Here is a 27215-nt window from a genome sequence, read left to right as displayed (position 1 = left end):
GTTCTGATTCGGTTCTGTTTCGGTTCTGATTCAGTTCGGTTCTGGTTCGGTTCTGGCTTGGTCCGGTTCGTGTTCGGCTCTGGTTCGGGTCGGTTCTGGTTCGGTTCCGGATTAGGTTCTGGTTCGGTTTGCTTGGGTTTTGTTCTGGTTCTGTTTGCTTGAGTTTGGTTCTGATTCGGTTCGCATCCATCCATCCATCCATCCATCCATCTATCTATGTATCTATCTATCTATCTATCTATCTATCTATCTATCTATCTATCTATCTATCTATCTATCTATCTATCTTCTGAACAAAAGGAGAATGACAGTTGATCTTAGTAAAAAGTTTTTATTTTTGTACTTAAGTTCATTTCTGTGCTGATGAGGACGCATACAGTCTGACAAACCAGTGCATTACAATGAAGACTTCACAGCAGTGTAGAAGGCTGGGGTGAGGGTCACACATCTCATTTTGTACTTTCTACTGTAGCTCACAAGTTAACATTGTAGGGTAATATCTGATGACCACTTTTTGGTGAGCTAAGCAAGACCCATGACTCCAACCTCGTGCATAAGCCTGATGTCGCCATACAATCTTAAAAAGACTATCAGTTACACATTCAGTACATCTATTTCATGTGCTTCTTTTCAGCAGTGGAGAGTGAGAGCTTAGGGGGTTTAAAAAGTTAGAGGTGTTCTCTTCTTCTTCTCCCTCAGCACTATTTTATGACAGTGAAGGGGAACATTGAGGAAGGACAAGAACATGGTCCCCTGAAATACAATATAATCTCTTTTAATATATCATGTAGCTGTGCAACCTCTTGAAACAAAATGAAAACAGAACACTTGAAAGACTGACTTAGTAAGGGATGATATTGAGCTTCTGTATGCTAATTCTTTGTGTTCATTTTGTAGTTGACTTCACTACAATCCACCAACCAATACATCCCAGAAACTATATGACAACTGCTGGTGAATGGCGACACAGATGTTTCAACACTGGTAGAAACTTTACTGTCCTTTTACCAAGTTAAAGGTTTGAACCAAGATATTCTATAGTCAAAGACTCAAAACACAGTCATCCAAAAGGCTTGAAATATCTCTTTCCATTCAAATTAACAAAAGTAGTGGATACAAACCCTCGTCTTCATGTATACTTGCATTACAGAATACTTTCATTTTTTTCTTCAAAATATAACATTATTTACATATTTGCATCAGCTTTGAACTTGTGACAAAGGCCAGATAATTTCATATCTACCAAATATTAAGTCATAAATCATGATACCTGTAGCACCTGAGCAAAACCATCTTCTGTGACCAGTGATCACTAAAAAAGATACATGGATAACATCTCTTAAATTACATGAAAAACAGCAAAAACAATTATGTACATTTTAAGCTTTACATTATTGAGCATTTAAGTATATTTACAGTACAATCATAGTTTTGCATTTGGAAGGCGCAGCTCTCTGAGGCCATGATGCTGTTAATTACAAACATTGAACATCAGCGTTGATACGTTTGTTTGTGGACTGGTTACATTAGGTATCAAAAAGAAAAACCACTACACCTTTGCCTCAAAAAAAAATCATGTCAGGTCAGGATGTGCCAAAACAAAATCATAATGGTATAAAATGCTAAAAGGTTCAGTGTTGTGTGAAACTAATCAAGCACATAAAAAAGTCTAAGCTGTTTGACAGACTGCTTCAACACATAATCAAGTTCACATATTTGAAATCGCACAAGAGAAAAGGTCTTCTACATTGTGTCTGTAATGACGTAGAAACTATGCAAGGTAGCTTGGGCGACAGACTGAAGAACCTGAGTACTTTTTTCTCTAAAGCTTGAGTGCAGATATTGTTGCTTTGAAGGTTTTTGTTTGTTCTGCTGTATGTAATACAGATAAATGCTGCTTTGCTAACAGATGCTAATAAAGTCGTGATTTTCCTCCTCCTCTTTGGCTCCTCTTCCTGAACAGCTGGACGCTGTTTATACTATATATCTGCAAGACAGAAGCAGACCTAGAACAGTGTTTGCAAATACTTTGCATAAAGTCATAATTGGTGCAATCAAGAGAAAATGTACATTTAAGTCCATTTAAGCCTCAGTGCTGTATGAAGCCTATTACTTATCAAACAACAAGGCTTAGAAAGTATTTGCAAACATCATTTGACCAGTGGCATTATTGGAAACAGTGATTCTTTTAACTATCTTTTCCAGAGTGTCACAGCACCAAATTGTCCATGGGTCTTTTGGCGTCTTGTCCATTCCCCTCACTGTCTGTTGTGCGACCTGTTGGCTCTGGAAGCAGTCGGTTGCAGAGCTGCTTGCTGCTTGATACGTCAGTCCATCATGTCCTCCTTTGAGTAGTCCCTGGATTTTCTCTTGAAGAAGCCCATCTGGAGGTGCAGAAAGCTCAGTTACAAATCAAAATACCAAATCAGTTGCGTACTACAGATGTAAATGACTGATTTTACTAGTAAAGGAATAGTTAAGAATGCAATTGAATATTATATGGTCCCTTCCTACTTTAAACACACTGCTGCTCAGCCATTTGAGTGAAGTCTTGGTCATTCCCTCCCCCAGAACAACAGGCCCATATCCAAGTTACCATTTATTTCAAAGGTCTTCAATAAAGTGGTCTCTAACCAACCCAAGGCAGCTCTAGATGAACATGCCATTTTAGATGGTCTTTAATCTGGATTCTACGAGCAGTATTCAACAGAAACTGCTCTCTTCAGGGTCATTCAGCATTTGATACTGTGGTGCACAGTGTGTTGATTCAGAGGTTCAGACAGTGGGTGGGTATCTCTGGGACAGCCTTGGACTGGCTTTCCTCATACCTTTCTGGAAGAACATTTTCAGTTCAAGTTTGTAAATATGTCTCATCGGTAAAACCTTTATCCTGTGTTGTCCCCCAGGGTACTGTTACGGGCCCCCTGATTTCTCTTTATCTGCTTTTGAAGATATTTTTATCACCTCTATGCAGATGACATTTAGCTGTCTATGTATTTCAAACCTTATAATGCCTGTAAGTTTTTAATTCTGCTTGATTGTGTGAACTGTATAAAAAATGGATGGCAGATCATTTCTTTCAACTAAATACAGACAAATGCCCTGAGCCTGGAGCTTGACCAGCATGTTTTGTTTGTTCCTCTTTAAACCATCAAAGGAATATAACCAAACTCAGACCTTTTGTGTCCAGGTCTGAGCTAGAGATGATGATGAATCATGCTTTTGTGTTAACTCAGCTGAATTATTGTAACTATTCACCTGTCTTAACAGAGCATCCCTGAACTGCCTACAAGTGGTCCAAAATACTGCAGCTAATCTGCGAGTGAATTAACTATGGAACAAAGCTGTTGAAATTCTCCTGAAAAGAAAAAACTCATGGCATATTTTTTCATTCTAGCCATTATAAACAGTCACATTGAATTTTAAGTCAGACCCAGGAAATATTACCTTCCAGAGAGCGAAGATTACAAGTGCTAAGATCAGTAGTCCAATCAGGATACTGATGATGATGATCCATATAGGGATTCCTCCTAGTGTCTCCTTTGAAACCTGGATCTTAACCTAATAAGTACACGCATAGATAGGGAATTTTAACATAGACAAACATTTAATAACAAACAAGACAAAGCAAGCACACAAAAGTTAAACTTTATGACTTACACTTCTGTTCCTGTTACTGCTGCTCAGTTCATACAGGTCTGTGTTTTTGGTTCCCAGTGTTGCATTCACCAACATGTGGAGACTGGAAAACTCGCCCTGTGAGAAAAATGACCTTTAAATGTTTGCTTCCTTTTCTTTTTGCCTCTCAATTATTTTCATCAATCAATCAATCAATCAATCAATCAATCAATCAATCAATCAATCAATCAATCAATCAATCAATCAATCAATCAATCAATCAACCAATCTATCAAACAGAGCAGGTCTACAACACACTCCTTGTTAAATTATTAACAAAGACCCAACATCAAGACAGGATACGACCAGTCCCCTCTTACTGTATGGACTCAATCTTATCTCATCTTAATCCACCATGAGCATTGCACCTTGCAGTATTTAGCAAGTTACAGTGGAAAGGAAAAACGTCCTTTTAACAGGCAGACATCTTGAGCAGAACCAGATTCATGTTAGATAACCATCTGCCTCCACCGAGTTTGGGTTGGAAAGAGGGATAGATTTTTAAAATATAATTTATTCCTGACCATGACAAAACAAACAACACAGGGAAGCAAGAAAGATAAAAAATAATCTGCATGTGTCACGTCAAACCTACCTTGATGAACGTAGGTTTCCACACTCTGAACGTGACATTGACCTGACCTAATGTAGCCTTGGGTATGAGGCAGGTGAAGGATGCACAGGGGTGACTTTCACAGCTCTGAGGGGAAATGAACACAGACAGGAGCACACAGATGTACTTTTATTCAGGTGGCTTAAAAATCAACAACAAGAAAAGCCTGTCTTACAATCTGAAATGGGTTTACTCTGTTTCATAATGATAAATCTACACAACTATCATTATCTTTTTATACTTGAAGTTTTGACTTGGATACTAAAGTGAGATAGGGGACTCTGATCATGGGTTTAAGACCCTGATATAGATTAACAATGACAATGTATATTTAACATTTTTCTATTTAACATTTAACATTTATATTTATCTGTAGCATTTGTGATTTCAACTTAAATATATTTATCACAACCAAATTAAATATGAAAAAAATCCCAAATATCTAAATGTGATTTTAAAAAATTGACTTTTAAAATTCCCGCTGCATTTTTAAGACATTTAAGAGCTAAAGGTGGAGATTTGTTGCTGTTATTTTCAGTGTGCACAACTTTACAAACGGCCCCCCTTAAAACTGTAACTTTACACAACAAATCTAGAGTACACAGACAAGTCTTTTTTCTTATGATTTAAGATTATTAAGGTCTTCTTCAGACTCATATCAAGTCTCAGTGTAGTTGGATTATGTTACTTTGTAGGTAACATCTTTAGTATGGTGGAAATATTGTTTAAATCCCCTCAGATTCTGTGTAACTGTACACATTTAACAAAATGTCATTTAAAAATACACAAATTGCGAAAATGTTGTGCAATATAGGAGTTTATGGGCAACCTTTATTGAATTGAGGTACGTTTTGGAGCTCCTGTAAGCAGCTTTTGGTTTGCGTCAGTTTTGGTGCCCCCTGTAGACAAAGAACTGACTCTAATATCTTTATTGATGTTGTCCTGTACATGTAAGTCTTATTTACTGATAAATAAAAATCGGATTCTGCTTTCTGTCAGGACAGTCTGTCAGCTTAAAAACCTCTTTCATGAAACAGAGATCCCTGGAGAATCAGCCTTAATCACTAAATTAATTCCGGTTTTACTGGTAGTCCGGAATTATAAAGCAGCCCTTATCCCTTACCAAAATGTAAACACCGAGGCTCTCTTTCTTTGGTTCGGGCTTTATAACAGCGGGGGGAATCTTCAGAGGGTTGATCCAGAGATTGGTGTCGTCACATAACACCTGGAGAGAGAGAAAGGGCAGGTATGCAGCAGGTGAGTCTGTCTGTTTCAATACAAATGCTTGTCCACAGCTATGTTTGTGTGTGCGTTTGCATGTGGGTGTACACTATACCTTTGGGCTGGGGCTGACATTTGTCAGGTACAGTAAGTGGTTCTGATGAGGAGACAGATGAGGATATAACACTGTCAGATGAAGGGGTGGAGTCTCCATTTCACCGGATTTCTCCACCTGAAGAGATGTTAGATGGAGAGGGACACTTCAGTTTTATACAGTATACTGTACCATAGCTGGATGATGGAATAGAAACAGCATTTAAGTTAGAAAAGACGGAAGAACAGAACACAAAAACAATTTAAAAGAAACTGTGTTGAGTAACTATGATCAAATTTATAAGAAAGAATCCCAAGGAAAGATTTCTGTCGGTAGATATTACCGTGAAGGTGATGTTGACCTCCTCGCCAATCATCCAGGTTTCAGTGATTTCAGAAGGGTACTGTTCCCCTTCTTTAACAACAATGTGTTCATCCACAGGCCGTCTGCAAGGGGCATTAAAAAGAGATCCCCTATGATTTCGTATTTATCAAGCAGAGAGTCAGATGTAGTACTCTATATGTACAGAGGTCTATGTATAAAAGTCAGCCACTGTGTGTGGAAATGTGATTGAAAGTGATTTCACTGAAGCCAGCATCAGTAAGGCTGAAGACTTCAAGTTCATTACAACAAAATATATAATTTCTGGTGTATAGAGTCTTGAGGTTTTCTATGTGGCTTCTATTAGCATACATTATGCTAATTCTGATTTAATGTTAAAGCTCCTGTGAGGAGTTTTTCAGTGGTCATGAAATGGACTGGAATTAAAAGTGATACCTTTTTATGACCTACAAAAGCAAACAAGAATGCTAGAAAAGGTATTGATAATTTCTGTTTTGTTATTTTTAAGCCTGAAATTGCTGTGAGGGCGTAGGTGTCAGATGAGATGATTGACAACCCCTTTCATCTGCTTTTTCTGCAGTAAATATTCTAAATGAGTGAAATATTTGACTTTTAGTTGAAAGCAGAAGGAGAATTTTTTTGTCAGAAAACATAATTTACACATGTGCAGGACAAAATCAGCAAGATCACTTTGTCCACAGGGGGGCGCCAAAATCGACACAAACAGAAAGATCCTCACAGGAGCTTTACATTTTGCACAATGTAGGTTCTTGAATTACTAAATATAAACATGTTAAATGTCATTATAATATCTACATTTATGTTGCAATGTGGCACAAAAACTGTACACACGATCAGCTACTCACACTGAGAATACAAGTCCAGGTTCATACTTCACAGGGACGGAGATTTGCACTGTGTTGTCATGCAGGGTGGAATCAAGCTCTTCACTGTCACTGTGGAAAAGGTTGTTAATAAAAAAAGGCCAACAGCTTCAAAGTGGAATGAAATAAAAAAAAAGACATGGTGCTGATTCTCTCACCTTGTGGCCGTCACGTCTATCTGAATCACCCCTTGAACATGTTTCGGATTCATCTCAAATATCACTTTGAAATTTTCCTGCAGAGATTGGATCACATCACATATTTACTGAGGAGTAGTAAACATTAAAACAAATAACTGATTTATTGTCAAGGAAGCCCAAGCCTGGATCTTGCACTCAACAGATTTAAGAACCACATGCTGAGTTTCACCTCTACATTGCCTCCCAAGAAGGGGTATCCAACAGCACACTCCAGTTGTGTGTTATTCAGGTTGCATGCCTTCTCCGGCTGTTAAAACAAAACAAAAAACATACATCATCAAAACTCAATTCCATTCATATGCACTAAAATATGTAGACAGGGACACTCTCAAAATCTCACCTCCACTTTGACATAGTTGATGTTTGGTGTGAAGCTGAGGGTCACTTTGGTGTTGTATGCATTGTCTTTGCTGTTTCTAACCTTGATGTTCACATCGATCCTGTCTTTGATGGTTTTGATCGTCATGCTGGAGAATAAATGAAAAGTGTTGTGATGCACATGCAGTTTCTTCCCACAAGGGGGCAGCCAAGTATTGTAAGGGATTTGCTGCTCACAAGGTTGAACTACTGCCTTTTGAAACGAACATACAGAAAAGGTTAAGTAGACAACAGCTAGAAGAAAGTCTGTCTAAGAACGATACATAGGTGCCCGCATTTATATATTTTAATAAGCAATTACAGCAACTCCTTACATGTTCTATTTGCATCTACAAAATACATTCTGAGTGTATACATGCTTCACTGTCATTTACCTTTTCACACTTGGCTCTGCTCTGAGAGAGAGGTCAGCGATGCACTTCTGATCACTGCCGCAGTCGACTAAAGGAATCTACAAGAAACACATTTACAATTTCAAGATGTAACAATGTGAAAATCCACCTCCAGACCAAAAAAGGTTTGTCTATATGATTGCAGAAGAAAAGTTTTTCTTGTATCACCTTATATCTGAGAATCATGTACTGCCACATTGAAATGTGTACAATCTTACAATATATTAATGAGTATGAAGATCATGAACTGATACAAAACTACCATAAATTACCCACACTTATTCACTGAAAATTGACCTCTGGGTCTGGTAGGTATATATTTAAAAGGTCAGCATTAATGACCAACTAGTCTGATTACCAATAGGTTAGAAGATCCTGTGAAACATGGTGTTCAACATGTTTTTAGTGAGTGTGTTTGAAGGATGTCAGATAATATTCTGTTATCTAAAGACAGATCTCTTAATCTGATGTGTCATTGTGGTTCCTCTGAGTCGCTACAGCTACTACTATGTGTCCTCTCTCTCTCTCTCTCTCTCTCTCTCTCTCTCTCTCTCTCTCTCTCTCTCTCTCTCTCTCTCTCTCTCTCTCTCTCTAACTAGCTAAATACTCAAGGTGCAATGCTCATGGTGGAGTAAGATGAGATAAAATCAAGATGCTTTCTATGTGGGGTTTTAATGTGCACCCCAAATCTAATTAATGCAGTTTGTATTAGGAACAGGTATATTGTACTTTTGGAGGACAACACAATAACAATGTAAGTAATCATTCTAAGCAGAGTGATGTTATATCTATTCAGACTACTTTGGATGATTTTTCTGAACTGCTGCCTGGAGTCCTTGTACAGAAATACACAGAGTGATGAGAATCTAAATATGCTGCTGCTGTTTGTTTGTTTGTTTGTTACCACTTACAGTTCGAAAGGGTGCGTTCAGATGACCTTAATTTCCTTTCCCTTCTCCCCCCGGGGGTCAGAGTCACATTTGTTCCCTTTCTCAGGGCTCTCCCACTGGACCACTTAGATCAACAGTGTCTCCAAACTCTCCCAAGAAAAGAGACTAGAATATCATGAGCAGCACAATGTCAGAAGAAAAACTGCTGCTTCCGTTTGACGACTTCCTCTCTCAGTGTGTGTCTCTGCGAGTGTGTGTTTGTGAGTGTGTGTCCCTTCTCTTCCTTTCAATAACAAAAACAGGAGAGGTCGTCACAATGCTTCCTCATGTCGGTGTGGAGGCTCATAAACACATCACTATGATCCTCTGTTTAGAAGTCAGAGGAGGCAAGGGTTGTTTGTACTGTGTGTGTTCACACGCTCAGGCTTTTATGGCATTCTTTGTGTTACATGTTGAGCTAATTCTCAAGTAGTATTTTACCTCTTTATCTGAAAACATCACTCATTGAAACAATTATCTGGACAGCCTCTTGTTAGAACAACTATGCATGTGGGGGTGTGGGAATACTGTCCCAATGGTTGGTGTTGACTGTAGCCTCTAGGAAACTAAAGGATGGCAGTCAGCTGTTGCAGAAGCTAATGGGCTGGAACAGAAGTGTGTGTGTGTGTGTGTGTGTGTGTGTGTGTGTGTGTGTGTGTGTGTGTGTGTGTGTGTGTGTGCAGCCAGAAATCAAAAAGCCCACCTCAAATTCTTCCTCTCTGCTTACTGGGTTCTGGCATTAAACCAACGAGTGAAAGAGTCAAATAGTGGATATGGAATAGTTCTCTTACTGTCTTATTGATGGATCTGGGGAGGCTTTCATCCAGGACGGGGCCTTGGTCTTCATTGGCGAGTCCAAACTCCAAAGACACCATGAGGGGGTCTCGGAAGTCTGGCCGGGCCTATCGAAAGGAGAGAGGGAAAAGAGACTGAGTGATTACATGTGTATTCCACCTATTCATCACTTGTTTTTATTTTTCAGACCCCTGCTGAGTGGTTGGTACAGATAATTCTTATGTTTCCATTCTGTTTAAGCTATTCAAACTATCATGAGTTAACAATAGAAACAAGGAGAATTGGAGATAATGGGCATTTCTGACAGTAACTACAAAAAATTGCTGTTGCAAAGCCTTCATCACTGGCTGTTAAACCAAAACATTAAATACAAACCACACCTTGCAGTAAAAGCGGCCGATCAAGGTTATAATAGGTTATAAACCTACAAATGTTAGCTTTCCGGGAATTCTAAGAGACAGTAAGACATCATCAACATATAAGTCAGAACATTTATAGTAGAAACCCATTCAAATATATTTTTTCCAGGACCATAGCCTATATGAGAGGAAAGAGCATGTCCCCAAAAGTGAAGCCAAAAAATGTAGAGCTCCCTCCAGTGACTTGCTGCAGTTTAAAGCACTGCCTACGCCGTAGGTCTACGTAGTTCCTGTATCTACGCATGTAGCTGAATGTAATGACGCTAGGGCCGCAAGCACCGGGGATTGGTCTGTTGTCGACGCAGAAGCATAAACCAGCCTTAGGTCACTAACCACAACTCCTCCATGTCAACAGATGGGTCAAACTTTAAAATCAAAGTACACATCAAATACATTTTTACCAAACATGTTTTTTGTCAAAGAGTTAGATCTTCTAGTTATGATTTATGTACATTTGTTCATTTTTCAGAGAAGTGTGGTTTTAATAATTTATTTGACACTTTGAGGGTTATAACGCTGTGATTGACAGCTCTGTACTCCAGCGCTGTGGGCATCGGATTAACAGCGTAGAGGTGGTACTGAGAGATCAAATGTAACAAACAGTAGATACGTACAACTGAACAGCTGGGTGGAGATTGGATGGGAATGAGTGTAAGTTGGACAGCAGTGGAGGAAAAGTGGAGGTCCGTGTAAGATCGTTTTTTTCAAGCGCCCTCAAGTGAATGCATTATTTAATGTCCATCTCTGTGTAAAGGATGCATGGAAGTGTGTCGGTAGTGACTGTTCCATTGATCAAAACACATGTATGTATTTTCAGTAAGCCTTTCAGTATCTGTTCTGCTGTAGAATCTACAGCCCATAGGATCTTAGTCATTTTGTCAGTAAGTTAAATGTGGCTCTGAGAGTAGATCACTGCTACACAGACTTTGACTCTACTGACGTCACAAGCCCGACATGTCAGCGTAGTATTTTGGCTTCACTTTTGAAAAACAGGAGGAACTGACGCGTTGTCCATCTCTATATACCATCAATGGTCAACAACATACATTTCCATCCCATTCAGCCACTTAGAGATGAGAAGCAAAGACACCTGTGTGGTTGTGTGTTGTTCAGCATGCTTTATATTTGTTCAGTTAGTATAAATAGTCTTTTTTGACCATGTACCTTGCCTTGTGAGACAGAGTGCAACATGAGGAGCACATGCTGCATCTCCAGAGCATTTCTATTTAAAACAGACATACACATACTGTGAATGAAGCACTGGGGTTCATTTGTGTCACATCTGCTTTCAGTTCACACAGCTGCTGTTCAGATCGGTTCATATTTGGTCCATCTTAAATTCAGGTATGGTACTTCGAGATGTATTTTGTGTGTCTGGTACAAATCTATCTGACCTTCCAAAACCTCTGACCTGGACACTGTGGGAAAGTTTCTGTCCGAAGTGGCACATTAGAACAGAGCAGGTATTCATGCTCGACACACAGCAACAGCAGCTGTTTTCACTGATTAGTTCTCCTCTAGCTCTCGCCCAGGGGCAGCTAATCAGAAAAATCCATTGCTGCAGTGAATAGTTGGAATGGGAAACTTGGTACACATGTTTTTTTTATGTTACATTGCTGAAGAAACCACTTCTAATACTTGTGCAGACTAAAGGTTTTAGCTTTCATGTAAAGCCTGTCACATGCTCGTTTGACCACTTGTGGAAATATTCCATGTCCTTGAGTGTCATTTTCTCCAAACACCTTATCCACTCTCCCTCTCTTGTTGCTTTTTCTTTTTCTCTCAGACTCTCCGAGCGCCTGCACATAATTTATCGCAGCAAGCTGCACAGGCCTGAACTCAGTGTGCTTTGATCAGGACGGGTCTGTTTCATGTTAGAATCGATGTCTTCCTGCTCTGCATAACACTCCTCTCAGCTTTGTCCTGTCTCTTTTTTGGCCCCAGACACCATTAACATCCACCAACAAGCCAAGAATAAAACTTTCATGAATGAAGTCACACATTTCAAAGACATCTAGTCAATCTGAAAGCTGTGACTAGAGGACTCGGGGTAAACATGTAATTTTGGGTGAGTTTCTCACAAGTAAGAAACTATAACTAGCCCCATGTGTTTGTCATAAACAGAGTACTTGCCGACATCATGAAGGTTTCTTGCACACATTTCTTCTCCCTGTCTTTGATGATGACACTCCTGGCGATCCTGCGATCACTTTTATCACCTGCGTCAATAAAGGAAGCCCGAGCTTTCGCACGCAGAGCATCCAGAGTCAGATCATAGCGTATCTCTGCAGGACAAAACAAAAAAGAAAGCATATAGAGTAAAAAGAAACAACATCCATGATACCATGAAGGCAGAAACAATGGGTTAGTTAAGGATGTGGAGTGGCTCACCTGCAGCTGAGTTTGAGTCCTGCTGGTCAGATTTGATGCTGTAGGCAAAACACACCTTGGTTTTCACACACACATGATCGCGTCCGCCATGTTTGCACTGGAACTGCGCCTGCTGCAGGTTGATTTTAACAGGATCAAAGGTCATGTTTGCACGGAGCTCTGCAACATCTCTGGACCTGATGATTCAAGAAACAAACAAGCCAACCTCTTAAATGTGCAATATGTGAGTTTATGTTTTTAACTGTGTACATGCATCTATCTTCTCACAGGAAACAACAAGAAACAGACGCATCTGAAGTGTAAAACTTGGCCCCTAGTCTCTCTATCCAACTGTTGAGCTTTCTAAAAAACAGCCAGCGCTTCAGGAAGAACAGCCGCCTGCTGCCAAAGCCTATTTAAACTTTAAGCCACTCGGGAGTTGGAGTTTTCACACAGCTTAGCTGAGCCTCTGCCAGTAGAGACTGTGGGAGAAGTTATATCACTCTGTGGGCTGATGTTTCAAAACTTTGTGGGTGGAATCCTGCAGGCAGGTGTCCAACAGGGAAGAACAGAGCCAAAGGTTTAAACAGAGAGATCATTAGGAAGCTGTTGGTCTCAAGCCTACAAGCCCAACGGGATTTTAACAGCTGTCTAAACCCCAGAAACACAATGAAAAGTGGTCTGTAGGATATGGACACCGCTTATAATGTAGAAGTGGAGGGTGAGGTATATGAGTGAATGTTTTTATGGTAGAGTCTCATGTCTCACCAGAATAATGAGGCCCCTCCCAGACCTCCAATGGTCACATCAGTGATGCCATCTCCATTTAGATCCATGACTCCATGTATGGACTGACCGAAGAATTTCACCTTCTCACCATCACCTCCTGCAGGGATATGCTGAAGAGAGGAGACAGAACCAAACAGGGAACATTAAAGAAGAAGACAAGGTATTCCTGATTAACTGAACCACTTAGGACACGCCCCTGAATGTGGCTATAGATCATGCAGCTTTCATAATAAACACCATCCATCCTTCCATCCATTATCTTGACCGCTTATCATGTTAGGGGTCACAGGGGTCTGGAGCCTATCCCAGCTGGCTTTGGGCGGAAGGCAGGGAGGAAGCCGGAGTGCCGGGAGAGAACCCACGCATGCACAGGGAGAACATGCAAACTCCACACAGAGGGGCACCTGCCTGGCCGGGGATTCAAACCAGGAACCTTCAAGCTGTGAGGCAAAAGCGCTACCCACTGCACCACCGTGCAGCCCATAATAAACTCAATTTATATAAATCTTTTAAAATTATAATTTTAAGTCTGACCAAAAAGTAAATACAGGAATAAGCTGCCTGTATTTAAGCTGTTACCCACTGAACCCATTTGTTCAGATGAAAAGATGATGACAACTGCTTCAAAAACAAACAGGTTTTTTAAACATCTACTTGAAAATGTTGATTCAACACGTGTTTAGACCAGATTTCAACAGCACATGTGCTTCTGTCATAAGATTAATCACACATTTAAACATATAAACAGCAACTTTAATGTCACATCTTGCATATTGCATCTCTAATGATTGTCTCACAGTGCGGTACAGTCCCCTACAAGCAGTTCTATTGAGTATTGCCATGACCCTCTACATCCAGGTTCACCTCACACTAACACTCTGCCCTGTCATACAAGAATGGGATGCTTACATTTGTCAAGAACCTAAACAGGATTGCTGAATGAACACAGACGAGAAGATAAAATGTAATGGAAGAGGAACTTTTGGCATTCAACTCTCACAAAAACCACCTGAGGGGGACATTTTTAGCTTCTAACTGTCAGACATGTTGATTCAAGATTTGAAAGGTCTGAATGTGTCCATCAGGGAAAGCCATCTCAGCTGAGTACCTAAGTTACCGTTGTAATACTACACTACCAAATGGACTGTGCACAACACCAATCCACTTGGTAAGCATTCAATATTTTCTCTTGATCCAATGTGATCTGACTTTTGACACAGAGAAAGAGCAAGATGGTAACTAAGAAGGAGATCACTGTAAAGTTAGCCATTGTGGCTATTACAGACAGCTAATGTATTTCAAAGACATTTACTTGGAAAGCTAAAAGAGGCTAAAATATCTTGCCAAATATGCTCAAGTTAACACTGAGTCTTCCATTTCCCATATCACGAAATCAAAATGCCAACTGCAGATCTAGTGAGACCCACAGAGTCACAGTGGACATATCAGTGGGTTGAAATGTCCCTGAATTCTTCTTTCATCTTATTACTTAACAAGAGTTCAAGTCAAACAGTTTGAGAGGCCTGGGAACTTTCCTTACCTGTACATATTTCTCTTTCAGTGACGTCTTATCTCCATGGTAAATGTAAACGGCCCCTCGATGATCGTTCTCAAAAGGTGCACCAATGGCCACATCGTTAAACCCGTCAAGGTTTAAATCTGTCACTGCTGCGATCGCTGTGCCAAACCGGGCTCCACATGGTTCATTTTTATTAGAGCAGGTATCTGAGCGGGCGGAACAACAGGACTGATTGACCGGCTTTAAAGTGAACTTGTGCACAAACTGGCCATCCTGGTAACGGAGTAAAGAGAAGACAGGGACACAAAAAGGGAGTTCAAAGTAAGTGTGACATTTTGTACAAAAGTGGCTCTATCGTTCAAAGAAAAACAAAAAAAATTGAATGTTTGGTTTTCTGAACCTGGTTAAGTTTGTAGACATAGACTTGTCCCTGCTCGTCTCTTTCTTTGCCCATGAACATTGGAGCACCAACCAAGAGAAGATCCGTGTAGGAGTCTCCATCCACGTCAACAGTCTGCAGGACGCTGCCAAAGTAAGAACCAATCTGCACCATGGAACCAGAAATCACATGAGAATTAACCCGCAAGCACAGAATTTCATAATCAGAACTGAATTCAATTGACAGATTTCGAGAAATGTAACTTTGGAGATACTAACTCTTTATTTTGGGGAAGATGAGCTGCTTTTCTACAGTAGGAACTAAACCCAAGGATAAGGGACTTTTGAGGGTAAAGTTCTTGTATCTAATTTGTTGAATAATTGTAGCCATCAGAGCATTGACAGAGCAGTAAGTAGCTTGACCATTTGGATGTGTTTTTCTACTCACTTAAATATTTACAATGCTCTTAGTAAGTAGTGGCTGTCGGTTCCCCATAATTCAAGAGTAAGCCTAGGTTTTCAACGGAGTGCATGGGATAAAATGGGAACAAGTCTTACTACTCATGATGTCTGGATGACGTGAAAATAATTGTTTTTAAAAACAGCTGTGATCACTTTTAATAGGTTAGGAAAGGAATGAGTGTTAACACTTCTGTTGATTGTTAACAGGATTGTTGGAGCCATGAAGGGATTCAAGTGTTTATTTTATGTTATTTTGAAGTTTAGGGTAGGATATTGTTTGTATACCTTTTGTGGTGTTATTTTTGTTGTTTGTTTACGATATGGTTTATTGTGGGGTCAGGTAATTAGATTATTTACGGGTCATGTGTTAGGGGGGGGGGGATTTTGAGTTCATTTAGGCCACCTGTGTTCTTTTGTTTGCAGGTAGAGAGAGGGGGTGAGCTGTGTTTCCGTACTTTTTGTTGACCGTTTAGTTTACGCTTATTTTTCACTATTTTCTGTTTGTGCACTTAATCAGTAGTTGGTTATCCTTTTTCATTAATAAAAGGTTAAACTTACTTTTTTGTGCATTAGTGATTTTTGCTTTTAGCGCGTCCGACACTTAACTAGGCCCAACTTCAGCCTCTCAGCAGCTTTTGGCTCTTTGTAGTCGCTACAAGGATTCTTGTCCCTTGTTTTGCTATGTGACGTAATAGGTCACCAGGAGAAGGTCAAATAGTTATTCAATTACTTAATTGAGGTATAACCATAGCTCAACTTAACTGAGCACGTAAATATACTGACTGTTAAACATTGAGAAACAGACATGACTTTGACTCCTCTGATTTGACTCCTTTGGTCGTTAGAACTCGATGAGGACACTGACAACAATGGGATGTAGGAACATTTTGACAAGAGGCTCCTGGGCTAAGCTTTAAAAAAGTGTCTCAGTGGAATAAAGTTATTAAGATTGCTTCAAATTTTGAGATGTTTTTTTTTTTTAAATGGTCAGGAAGTCCAATCATGGTTTTTCAGTTTTAGTTCATTTTGGTGCCCCCTACTGACAAAATATTTAGTATGTAGTCCCATTTAGAGCACAGGTAAAGCAAATTTGGTAATCATTAAAAAGCTGTGTCAGGTTGTTCTACAAAAATCAAGGCAAAGGTATCAATTCTGTGATCCATGGATTTACAAATAGAATCATTCTTATCATGATTAGAACTTTTGAACAACAAGGAACAGAAACCTCAAGTTCCTGGTAGATTTGGTGGAAACGTGGATTTATTGTGTATTCTCAGCAGGTTCAACATCAAACACTGAGTTAGCTTAAAGCATAAAAACTCCTGTAGTGTAATCTTTATATCATCTTAATTTAAGTAAGAAACTCTCTGAAACCAAACTGTCTCACCTGTTCTCCTTTTAGTATCTGTGAGACGACAACGTTGTTGTTTTTATTAAGTCTGTAAATCACAACCCGGCCTGTATGGTTGTACCGGGGTGCACCTGAGATATAGAGCACTCCATCAGGGGTGGAGGCTGACTGGACATCATAGCCTGCAGATTAGACATACTTGAATCAACGCATACATAAACAGGAATGTGTCAAACAGTGTGTGCACATAACAATACCATGAGAAAGAACACACTCTGACATGCTTGAATTTTTTTGTTTAGATCTTTATGCGTCAAGGAAACTATAAAACACTTCTACAGGAAAACACATGCACAGTTAGAATCAAGCACACAGATGCTATCTATGCAGTCAGACCTTTATGTATGAGCAAGTGCCAACAAATGAGTTTATAGTTTGCAAGCCTGGACCTACCAGTGCTCTTTCTTATGACATGTTGATTAAATAACCTGATATTAAGATGCTGTGGTTGCTCTACGGGCCATAAAAGGCAGCGGGACAGAGAGAAGAGCCTGCATGTATTATTAATGTGACAGAGAGAAGAGAGAGAAAGGCATCTGCTGTCATAGTAATACAAATGCTAGTCTTACTCCTCCATGCAAGAGACTCAATATTTATCCAGCAGCTGTAAAATATCAATGAGCCTCTTAAGACATCAAACTTATCTCTCTCTTGTTTAACAAAGCAAACCAACGCTCTGACAGAGGTTTGAATGCAACATCAAATCTGCTCAAAAAACTGTTGAAAACAGATACTTTTCTGCCATTTTCCAAATTATTATAAGCATGATCCCATCAATTGCATAAGCTCACTGACCCAGCTTTTGTGAAGATATAACGAGTCAACTCACCAAGGTACCCAGCCAGTCCTTCGTACCCGGCCTCACTCTCTGGGTCGTAGAACTGTGTGTACTCCAAAGGAATTTTTTTTCCTGCAGTATACATCACCACTGTTCCATTCCAGTCGTATGCTCCCACTGCTCCCAGTAACACTCCGTCCTACAGGAGATAACATGGCAGTCAGATATGGGATTAGAAGAATATGGTTTCTGTAAGTTAGCTTTACCTAATAATTTTGACATCTTCCCTGTGGTCTAAAAGCAATGTTGGAAGAAGTATTCAGATCCTTAAATATAAGTGTTAATTAGCTGCCTCTTCTAGTTGTCATTCTTTACCCTTTACTTCTTGTGTGTGCAGTGCTTCCTGTTTTATTTTGTAGTTATTTCCTGTATGCCAAGTCTACTTTTACTGATTGTGTGCCCAACTTTGATTACCCTAATTAGTTGCACCTGTGTCTTATGTCACACCTGTGTCTGATTACCTTGTGTGTATTTAGTCTCTGCGGTTCCTCCCTTCTTTGTTGGATAATTGTGTCTTTCTTGCGTCTTTTCATGTGTACACAGCATCTCTACTCCCCGCATTTCCTGTCTCTCTTCAGCTGTCCTATCCATTAAAGGCGAAAATGCTCCCAAAAATATAACTTTAAAATGATATGTTAACCATTAACGTCTCCAAATAACATAATACACAATCTATCCCGCGTCTGTGTGTTTTATTTAGTTGATAATTCCACCATATCTCAGTACAGGTTAACAGAGTAATCACAGTCAAACATGGATGATATTTTGATTGCTTTTATTAGTAGCTTTTCAGTAAAGATTAAATATAAATTAAGCTAAGAAGAATAAAAGTTGCTACTATGTTGTGTTACATTTTAGAGTAGAAAATATGTACATGTGATACACACATATAATATCTTTTGAAAACTTGCTTGCTAGTTGTGCAATTACATCAATCAATCAATATTTATTTGTATAGTGCCAAATCATAACAAACGTTATCTTAAGACGCTTTTACAAACAGGTCTAGACCATACTCTATGTTTAATTATTCATAAAGACCCAACATCATGACAGGATAAGATCCAGTCCCCTCTTACTGACAGAACTCGATCTTATCTCATCTTAATCCACCATGAGCATTGAACCTCGCAGTATTTAGCTAGTTACAGCGGCAAGGAAGAACTTCCTTTTAACAGGCAGAAACCTTGAGCAGAACCAGACTCATGTTAGACAGCCATCTACCTCCATCTGATTATTGGAGATAGAAATAATATATAAATCATATTCAATTGTTTTTTGAGTGTGTGCACACATACAGTACTTGATGCCCCCATAGTAAAAGTTAGTGCCCCAGGTTGGCCACCCTAGTCAAAAGGTCTGGCCTTGGCAATGTGCACAAGTATCTCAGAATTACATTTAAATAACATGTTGGGATAAATGGAGCGCCGCCTGCAAGCTAGTTCAGGCAGACAACTCGAGCCGCGCTCATCATACTGACACGTCACCACCTCTCCATCAGCTGATCTCAACATCATCATTCGGCGGTCTATTTAAACGGCAAGCCTCCCTGTCTCTGCCTCTGCTTGCAGTGCTCCTGCTGTTCTGCTCAGTGCTGTGTGAAGTTTGTCCCCACCTCCTCCCCGGCTTCCACCTGCGGGCTCCGAGGGGGTTAGTCCTCTCTCATTGCTCCTAATGTCTGCATTTAAATAATCTACGAGGAGTAATGAAATTCGGAGCCCACACGCCAAACACAATACTGTATGCTGCAATAAACTTATTAAGTAAACGTGAGTTGTCTGACTGAAATTTACTAAATGTAATCCAAGTAGTAAAACTTATACTGAAACATACAGCTGTTGAATTAATCAACTGAGAATGAATTGAAAAAACATGAGATAAACTATAATTTAAGGACATTTTTTAAAGTTGCAGGAGTCTTTGAATGTCAATACATGTCTTTAATATGCTACTACAAGCATAACATCCCAACAAATACGGACACACATAAAAAGATACAGGATATTTAAGTCATTAGGAAACAGATTTATCTAATGAGAAGGGGAGGGGTCCCAGGGTATACAGTCTATCATTAATTACAACAAACAGAAGGCTCTTTTCATCTGCTGACCATCAGAATAAAAAAAACATCTCAGTTTAGTTATGTCTAGTTTCATAAATTGAATGAGCCACGCAGCCACAGGGACAGTGTACACAGTGATGGAGGAGGTTATATGCATGAGTCAAGAGCAGGAAGAGGAGCATAAGAGGGGCGTCTGTTTATTTTTGAATAGACATAGGAAATACCTAATGAGTGAACACAAGGGGCAAAAGCAAGAATGTTGTTTTTACCCCAGTGAACAAACATCTGATTCAACCTGAGTTGCTGTCTTCTACATGACACATGGCTGATTTCTGATCACTTCCTTTCTGTCTGTATACACTCTCATACTATCAGACCAAACACGATCAGTTTGAAGATTTTAGGAGAGTAACAGAGAGAGTTAGTGTCTGTAAACGTCTGCTGACCGGGTTGAATCACCAAAGGGGTGAAGATGCACTGAGGATAACACTGCTGCATTGTGTCTGGATGAGTTCATTAGCTGAGCAAACACTTGCACGCAAGCTCACTGAATAAACACTTTCTGTTTAAATGCCTCCAGACATGTGAACCTTAATGTGATGTAAAGATATGACACAGTAATCTCAACCCTGCCTGGTTCACTGAGTTGAACGTAAGTCAGAGGGCTATTACTTTGTTAGGATATAAATAATCTTATTTAGACTTACTTTAGAAGTATGTGCACTAAATCCAGCTTGAGACATCTCCATTTCAAAGGAAGAGGTAAAGTTGCCGGTTGTAGCTGAGAGAAGAAAAGACAAATTTGAACTTCTTTACACATAAGCAGTACAAAATGAAACCTTGTCAGCAAATCATAAAAAAACATTGTTTTCTTTAAAGGAATAGTGTGATACATTGGCAAAAAGTAACTAATAAACTCTAAGAATTTTTTTAAGTACACATACATGTCTGTATAAAAAATATAAAGCTACTGCTAGCAGCCAAATGGAATTATCTACATCTACTAACACCTTCGTTGAGGCAGATAGCTGTCTAACATGAGTCTGGTTCTGTTCGAGGTTTCTGCCTGTTAAAAGGACGATTTTATTTGACGCTTTAGCTAAATACTAAGACTGGGTCTTATCCTGTCTTGGTGTTGGGTCTTTGTTAATAATTGAACATAGAGTATGGTCTAGACCTGCTATGTTTGTAAAAGCGCCTTAAGATAATGTTTGTTGTGATTTGGCACTATACAAATAAAGATTGATTGATTGATTGATTGATTGATTGATTGATTGATTGATTGATTGATTGATTGATTGATTGATTGATTGGTATAGCTCTTATATTAAGACAGCACATTTAAAACAGCACAGCCTTTGAGCTTTTCTGAATAAAGTGGTGTCACACTGAGTTGTCAAAAGTAAATATTGCGGTTTAACAGATGGTTAATTGACACCAGCTTGCTTTTTCCACATTTCTTGTTGGGGTGCTTAGCTAAGCTAATCAGCTCTTACATAATCTCCTTTCACCAAGTGGAAGACAAAGGAGTGCTCTAAATAGGAGTCCAGTATTTTTCCATTAAAGTGAATTAATTCCTTGTAAAATGCTATGAAGTTATTTGTATTACTTTACAACAAAACATGCCGTCTGTTTTCCCTGTGTCCTAAGATAGCTAAACTAAGCTAACTAAACAGGCTGATGGCTGTACTTTCTTTAATACAGCACAGGCAATTGCATTAGGCATTTACTCTCTGTGGAAAAGATACTGTAAGCTTACAACCAAATGGTCTTACTATTTCTTCAAACATGTTGGCTGTATGAACACTTATATTGGTCAAAATGTAAAACCTGCTAGCATGCATTGATGAGTTTTTTTCAATGATACCTTCCAAGGCGAAAATCCTGCTTCCCAAAGCATCCACAATGGTCAATAATGCCACCTCATCGGACACATTGAAGAAGTGATCCCTCAAAGGTTTGCTGGAGATGGACTCAATCTCATTGATAAACTTGTGCATCTCTTCTGCACTCTTGTTCTGACGATTGTAGTCTCCCAAAACCTGGAAAACATTTTTTACAGCTTTTTAAACACAATAAAAAGTGAGTATCTCACTGATTTCATTGAGCCAAACTTTTTTTTACTGGCTTAACAATTTGAAAGAAGCTGTTTGGTGAATCTACCAATTATGTAATTCAAATGATGCTCCTTATTTAATTTCTAACTAAATTGATTTATTGGTTGGCTGACAGTAACTTTTGCAGAGATGTAGCAGTCAGTTAAATTACATTTCTGATTTTGAACAAATTAGATTCTCTGGGGCTAAAGTAAGCACTTCTGTTGAAACCAAAACATCCTTCAAGATCAGAAAAGAGTACACACATGCTTAAGTAATTTGGAATTTGTACCCACAGCAATGCCAAACCTTTCGATGCCATCTTCCTCACACTCTCCCATAACCTTTTTCAGATTATGGGAGTCATGTGACTCTCCATCAGTCACTATCACCATGACCTTCTTCACCCCAGGTCGTGCACCACGCTCTGGCATGAAGGCCTCCTTCCTGACAGGTAGAAATATTCACAAATCAGTGAAAAAAGAAAAAAAATCCTGAACATTTCCAAAAACTGGGCCTTGGCAAGCAACAATCCTGGAACTTTGGAGGCCCTACGCCATCTAGGGTAGATGGATCCGATAGTATATCTGTTCAGTACTGAATTAAATAGCTAGATTTCATTTTTATGGCTACTACTTGCATGGATGATACAATGTGTCATCCGAAATTGTCAACAGGTAGGCCAGTGCATCTTGCTAGGTGGAGTCAGTATAGCATGGAGGGAGTAAACAATGACTAAGCAGTTTAGATGTGCTTCACACTTGATACACCAACAATTTCAAAGTCTTCTTGCAATATCTGGGAAGTTAATGTTTTTGGGTCTGTGGTAGCATCGTATACAACTATATAACTAATTCAGCATCATGCCAAAGAAAAGACAAGTTCGACAATACAAAGAGGCAGACAAAGCAGGAACATGAGAAACTTGTGACAGTTTGAAAGTGGGAAAAATAACTAAGAAAACTGTTAAAAAAGATTACAGCTCTAAAAAGAAAAAAGTAAGGACCTGGCTGTATCAATGCCCTGGAAGGTCATGGTCTTGAAACCAGTCTGTTGAGGGAGAACATTCACAAATTCCAGCAGATCAGGAGTGTTTTCAAACTGGCTCAGGTTGACGCGGTGAGTCACAGTCTCACCATAAGACACGATGCCCACCTGGAGAACACACAAACACACGTTTCTTTTGTAAACGTTGTCCAACATTAAAATTATTTTCCTTTTCTCTCCCTCTTCTGTTCTCTGCGTCCCTTCTCGATGGTCTGCTGAGGTTGTGGTTGGGTTCGTTGGGGTTGATGTGACACAATGTTCTTTATACAGAAGGCAGAGAACTTCAGCAGCCATGGAAGATGTGACTTTACAACCGCGTGGCTCCACTGTAAGAAGACTTTCCAGTGTTTCTCTCTGGAAACTCCACATGCTCCACGCCAGATCGATGTAACCATAATAAAAACTAACCACCAGCTGAAGGAGTGATCCAAGACACGTGAACAGAAATACACTCAAGGTATAACTCATTGAGGGAAGGCTAAAATTACACTAAAGACTAAAACGGATACACCTCATAAAGCCAGCTTTATGAAAGACATCTAACAGTTATCCTCCAGGCTGGCAATGTGTGGAAAATTCCATAATGAAGAGCAGTTTAGTCATCAAATATAGCAGCAGATGAAAAACTGAGTTGGCAATAATTATATTCCTTCATTCATCCTTCTGCTTAGTCGGTCTGGTCTTATATAACCCAATAATTTATCCATGTATTTATACATCCATGACAGATTACGGAAACTGATGTCACCCCAAACACCCATATGACAAAGACAAGAAAATGTTTTTTCCAACAAAATTAACATTATGTATAAATGATTTAATTATTCAAGAACTTGCTTGTAGTTATTTTTTCAGATAACTGACCTGTGAGAGTTTTGGTCCTATCTCAATGTTCTCAATGAAACGCTGAAGAAAGTCAATGATACTGGTCCAGGGGTAGATACTGTTGGATCCGTCCAGAACTATCACAATGTCCAGCTCCTTTCCACACTCTGAAATTAAACAGAATTTACAACTTGGTTAGTTTTAAGTTTTTAATTACTCTGTATACATTCACAGTTACAACAAAAGATGGTTATCCTACAACAAACATTTCCCATTTTAGAGTTCACATATTCAAACATTTGCAAAGAGGGTCAGAGCATCAGGCTAGTTTAGCTTAGCCCTCAACACCATTCTAATTAACGCCATTAAACATGTTATACTTCTTTTACAGCAGATAAAAACTGTAATTACCAACTTTTTTCTGCATTGGTAAAACAGTAGTCGACGCAACATAAGGGCCTATGTCCACTTGCAAAGTACTTTTCGCTGGCAGTGCCTGTTTTCTATACAAAAGTACAAAAATGCCCTCTGCCTCAGCGTTTTTCCAAAAAAGTTCATTTTTTGGACACTGTTGCGATTGTCAATATCACTTCCCCGCCACCAACCAATCAAAATATAGAAGGGGCGGGACTTCAAAAGTGATCTTTCTCAACAAGAATGGTGGAGGTACTTTTCAGTTGTTTTTGCAATTCCAAGTCTAGAGCTGCTGCTATTGCTTAGACACAGTTCTTTACATTGTTATAAACATTATTCTTTGTTAAATGTTCTTAAATAAAAGCAAATACTAACAAATTAAAGAAATGTGGTAGGACACAGGCCTTAATATGCATTGTGTGGCTGCAAATAGCAACTATTGTTTTGGAACAGAATACAACTGGTAGGTAATTTATCCTCTGAAGCTACCAAACAACAACAGTGCTGTGCTAGCACAGAGTGTGTTGTTAGCAAAGACCAACTAAATGTCAGCAATCATTGTTTTCCATCAGATCCATCAATTTTTTCTCTCATTTTAAAGTTGAGGGGGATAAAACTGGTAGGAAAAACAAAGAATTAAGAATTACAATAGGTTTTTCTTTCACACTTTTTGGTGTAACAGGACTTATGGAGGGGCTGTTAGCGGAGTTGCCACTAACGTCAGGGGGGCTCAGTTTGTCTTAAGGAAATAATTTCTTCAGCATACTTCATGAGGCCACCAAGTTAAGTAGTATAAAGCTATTAAAGTTATAATAACATGTATGTTGAATTCATTAAAGAAGTGGTACTTGGTATGAGCCCTGTTAAAGTCAAGAATGGTTATTATGGAAGGTGTCTAAACAGCTTTATGCTCTACGTATTTGTGACAGTTTCTTTAACAGTCTGCAGTTCTGGTTGAGTCTGTTAAAAAAAAAGGACAGAGAGAGGGAGAAAAGATATACAGACAACAACTGTTGGCTGTCCTCTGGATTTGGTTCTCCTGGGAAACAAAGTGCAGGCCCAGTAAACTGTCTCCTAACTTGGGCATACAACACAGCTGAAGGGCTGGGCTGGGCTAGGCCAGGGAGGAATGAGCGTCACAGACAAGTTTACATTAAGAGGAATGCTCTAATCTCTCTCTTCACTGAGGGAGGGTGTGTTTGATGTCAGGATCTTGGGTGGCACTAGAGGAGTAGATTACAATCTCTTATCCTGACAGCCAATTTGTGCTGATGCCGTCACGTCCTGTGTCTTATATTGTCAGGCTGCGTACCTTGCACGGAAGCCACAGAGTTGAGGATCTGGAAGGAAGAGCTGACATTCGCACAAACTCCTGAGATGTACTGCTGCTGCCCACACATGTAGCCGTACTGAGGACCACAGGCCTGCGGAGACAAGAAACACATGCAAACAGACTGAGACTCTAGTTGCTAAAGAAAATCAAACCCAAGGCTTACACTGGTTAGCTTTCCACCAGTATTACGTCATGGGTGAAAAGAGGTTCAGGGCTTTCGAGAGGAAAGAACTACTCAAACTGAGGATTACACAGAAGCTCTGAAAACCACTATAGATCCATTCTGATCGTTCATCAGAGAGAGAGAGAGAGAGAGAGAGAGAGAGAGAGAGAGAGAGAGAGAGAGAGAGAGAGAGAGAGAGAGAGAGTCCACAATCTCATTACATTCCTCACATTCAGAGAGAGGTGATATTGGATGTACAAGAACAAGACTAATCTACAAATATGCAAGCAACTTTCACAGGCTACACTTACAGCTAAAATGGAACATTAGCATGGGAATACACTAACATGTTCTCACTCTTGACTCATTAAATACAGCTGTTAGTCTGTGGCTCTATGTTCAATACATGGCACCACTCTATTATCATTTTGGCAGGGGTGGGGCTCTGTGTTCAAGTGAGCAATAATAATGACTACATTCTGGTGAGACATTACAATTAAGCAATTAAAAAAAACAAAAAAAAACGATGGCCATCCTCTGGTAAAAACAAAAAAGTTCTAAGGTATATGCTAGCTACATAACTAGCTAGCTTGTTAGCTACAGTACTTAACGGGATGTCAACACAATATCAGCTTGTGAACATTTTATTTGAAAACTTATGATAAAACAAATAAAATAAACCTAATCAGACGGATGGGTTACAGGCCATTGCACAGGAGGTGAGAGCTGTGTCTAATGTGGCGTGCACCCTCCGCCGTGACACTCGGACCACCATTGTGCACATGAGGCAGCTGGTCAGTGCTGTGTCTGGGCTGACAATGGCCGTCATTGCCCTGGCAACAGTCGGGAGTTCATACAGTGGCGGTGTTCCTTCAAGTGAGCCGCCGGCGAATGAAGAGGGAGGGGAGAGCACAGGAGATGAATGTTCATTAAGCACGGGTGGACACTGGGAGAAGCCAGCACTAACTGCGATGGTGCGCTGGAATGATCCAGACGCAAGAAAATGCAGTGTTGCAAGGAGTTTCTCCATAGGAGATATGGCATGGCTCCTTTTTGTGACTGGCTCCAAATCAGCCCTTAGGTCATCCAGCAGCTCAAAAATGGCATTGCATGATAGATGATATGTCTCCACTATTTTTATTTTTGACCGTCCAAATGTTGACACGTGCACGGAAGATTCTCTCTCTCCGTCGACTGTCATTGCATTTATGCCTCCTTCTCGCCACAATGACTGCAGCCATTTGTGCATAACACTGTGCCTGTTTGCACCTGCCTTTCAAATGTTGTAAATATAAACGCAAAACCACCGACTGCAAATGGTTGCAGGTTTGATAAATCACGTTGCGGGTGCTAAATGATTAAATTTGCATCTCCTCCTCCCAGTATTTTGTGCATTCTGATCATCTGCATGTGTTCTGCATATTCATGAAGGCAAACCTGCTAAATGGATTGCGCGTGCTATTTTGCTCATTTGACAGACGCAATACTCGGTACACTCGGTTAGCTCTGCGCGCTATCAAGTTTGCACGTGGTTTTATACACGCAAACCTTTAGTTGATCGGG

The 27215-nt window shown here is 39.7% G+C and overlaps 1 protein-coding gene across 1 annotated transcript in view; it reads right to left on the bottom strand.

The window, feature by feature from the left end:
• Window positions 1-315: 315 nt before the first annotated feature.
• The window catches only part of itga1 (integrin, alpha 1), a 62949-nt gene continuing 36049 nt past the window's right edge, over window positions 316-27215 (bottom strand). The window contains exons 5-30 of the mRNA XM_034709139.1: window positions 25469-25580; window positions 23782-23909; window positions 22877-23025; window positions 22167-22317; window positions 21642-21816; window positions 20482-20555; window positions 17704-17851; window positions 16851-16996; window positions 15024-15167; window positions 14645-14896; window positions 13084-13214; window positions 12337-12512; window positions 12079-12230; window positions 9523-9633; window positions 7785-7861; window positions 7373-7499; window positions 7202-7279; window positions 6991-7067; window positions 6815-6904; window positions 5950-6052; window positions 5628-5744; window positions 5415-5516; window positions 4274-4378; window positions 3661-3756; window positions 3448-3561; window positions 316-2384 (exon numbers count right to left, since the gene is read on the bottom strand). Of these exons, the coding sequence (XP_034565030.1) occupies window positions 2328-2384; window positions 3448-3561; window positions 3661-3756; window positions 4274-4378; window positions 5415-5516; window positions 5628-5744; window positions 5950-6052; window positions 6815-6904; window positions 6991-7067; window positions 7202-7279; window positions 7373-7499; window positions 7785-7861; window positions 9523-9633; window positions 12079-12230; window positions 12337-12512; window positions 13084-13214; window positions 14645-14896; window positions 15024-15167; window positions 16851-16996; window positions 17704-17851; window positions 20482-20555; window positions 21642-21816; window positions 22167-22317; window positions 22877-23025; window positions 23782-23909; window positions 25469-25580 (3192 nt within the window). The 3' untranslated portion in view covers window positions 316-2327. The remainder of the gene's footprint in view (window positions 2385-3447; window positions 3562-3660; window positions 3757-4273; window positions 4379-5414; window positions 5517-5627; window positions 5745-5949; window positions 6053-6814; window positions 6905-6990; window positions 7068-7201; window positions 7280-7372; window positions 7500-7784; window positions 7862-9522; window positions 9634-12078; window positions 12231-12336; window positions 12513-13083; window positions 13215-14644; window positions 14897-15023; window positions 15168-16850; window positions 16997-17703; window positions 17852-20481; window positions 20556-21641; window positions 21817-22166; window positions 22318-22876; window positions 23026-23781; window positions 23910-25468; window positions 25581-27215) is intronic.

Source organism: Notolabrus celidotus, chromosome 19 (assembly GCF_009762535.1).
Source record: "Notolabrus celidotus isolate fNotCel1 chromosome 19, fNotCel1.pri, whole genome shotgun sequence".
In the NCBI taxonomy this organism is placed as follows: Eukaryota; Metazoa; Chordata; class Actinopteri; order Labriformes; family Labridae; genus Notolabrus; species Notolabrus celidotus.
This window is presented reverse-complemented; position numbering and strand designations above follow the sequence as displayed.